The sequence below is a fragment of the Brassica oleracea genome, chromosome C6 (assembly GCF_000695525.1).
Source record: "Brassica oleracea var. oleracea cultivar TO1000 chromosome C6, BOL, whole genome shotgun sequence".
NCBI classification, from domain to species: Eukaryota; Viridiplantae; Streptophyta; class Magnoliopsida; order Brassicales; family Brassicaceae; genus Brassica; species Brassica oleracea.
The window spans coordinates 17,051,794-17,053,270 of record NC_027753.1 but is presented as its reverse complement, the minus strand read 5'-3'; the positions used below and the strand labels follow the sequence as shown (position 1 = coordinate 17,053,270).

General features: G+C 42.5%; 1 protein-coding gene across 1 annotated transcript in view; it reads right to left on the bottom strand.

Moving 5' to 3' along the window:
* Positions 1–377: 377 nt before the first annotated feature.
* The window catches only part of LOC106297605, an 11,005-nt gene continuing 9,905 nt past the window's right edge, over positions 378–1,477 (bottom strand). The window contains exon 5 of the mRNA XM_013733812.1: positions 378–1,358. Within this exon, the coding sequence (XP_013589266.1) occupies positions 378–1,358 (981 nt within the window). The remainder of the gene's footprint in view (positions 1,359–1,477) is intronic.

Sequence of the window (1,477 nt, the reverse complement as noted above, 5' to 3'; positions counted from 1 at the left end):
GGTCTTGTACAGACCATGGCATACATCAAACTATCCACTTACAGACCATGGCATACATCAAACTATCCACTTACAGACCATGGCATACATCAAACTATCCACTTACAGACCATGGCATACATCAAACTATCCACTTACAGACCATGGCATACATCAAACTATCCACTTACAGACCATGGCATACATCAAACTATCCACTTACAGACCATGGCATACATCAAACTATCCACTTACAGACCATGGCATACATCAAACTATCCACTTACAGACCATGGCATACATCAAACTATCCACTTACAGACCATGGCATACATCAAACTATCCACTTACAGACCATGGCATACATCAAACTATCCACTTACAGACCATGGCATACATCAAACTATCCACTTACAGACCATGGCATACATCAAACTACCCACTGCAGAAGCATATGGAACCTTCTCCATATCTTCCTTCTCTGCATATGTCTTCGGACTTTGTTGACTGCTCAGTCTTAAGTGTGGAGCAAGAGGAGTACTCAACACTTTAGACTTGTCCATGTGAAACCGCTTAAGTACTTTTTCAATGTACTTCTCCTGAGATAAGTGAATTAGCTTCTCACCTCTTTCTCGAACAATTCTCATACCGAGAATCTGTTTCGCTGGACCCATATCTTTCATGGCAAAGGACTCACTGAGCTGCTCTTTCAACTCCTTAATTCTGTCCATGTTCCTGCCCACAATCAACATATCATCGACATACAGCAACAAGATGATAAAATCATCCTCACCGAACACCTTCACAAATACACAATGGTCTGAATCAGTCTCAGTATAACCATGCTCCCCCATAACAGACTTGAACTTCATGTACCACTGCCTTGGTGCTTGCTTCAATCCATAAAGGCTTTTCTTCAAGCGGCAAACCAAATTTTCTTTGCCCTTTTTCACATAGCCTTCCGGTTGTTCCATGTAGATCTGTTCCTCCAAATCACCATGAAGGAAAGAAGTCTTCACATGCATTTGTTCAACCTCTATATCAAGGCTCGCTGCCAATCCAAGCACAACCCGAATGGATGACATCTTCACAACAGGAGAAAAGATTTCATCATAATCAATTCCCTTCTTTTGGCTGTAGCCTTTCACAACTAATCTAGGCTTGTGTCGAGGTGGAAAATTGTCATCCTCATGCTTAATTTTGTACACCCACTTATTAAGCAGAGCCTTCTTGCCCTTAGGCAATTCCACCAACTCAAAAGTATGGTTCTCCTCAAAAGAATCCATCTCCTCATCCATGGCTCCAAACCACTTATCCTTGTGTTCATCCTCCAAAGCTTCATCATAGCTTTCCGGCTCTCCCCCAATACCTCGGGTTTCCTAGAAGGCGCAGAAGACTTGAAAGACACCTTGTGTTGTTTTCCCGCAAAGCAATGCGAACACTTCTGCAGGTGCAAACCAGAGATTCTTGGAATCACCTCATTCTTAGACAACACAAA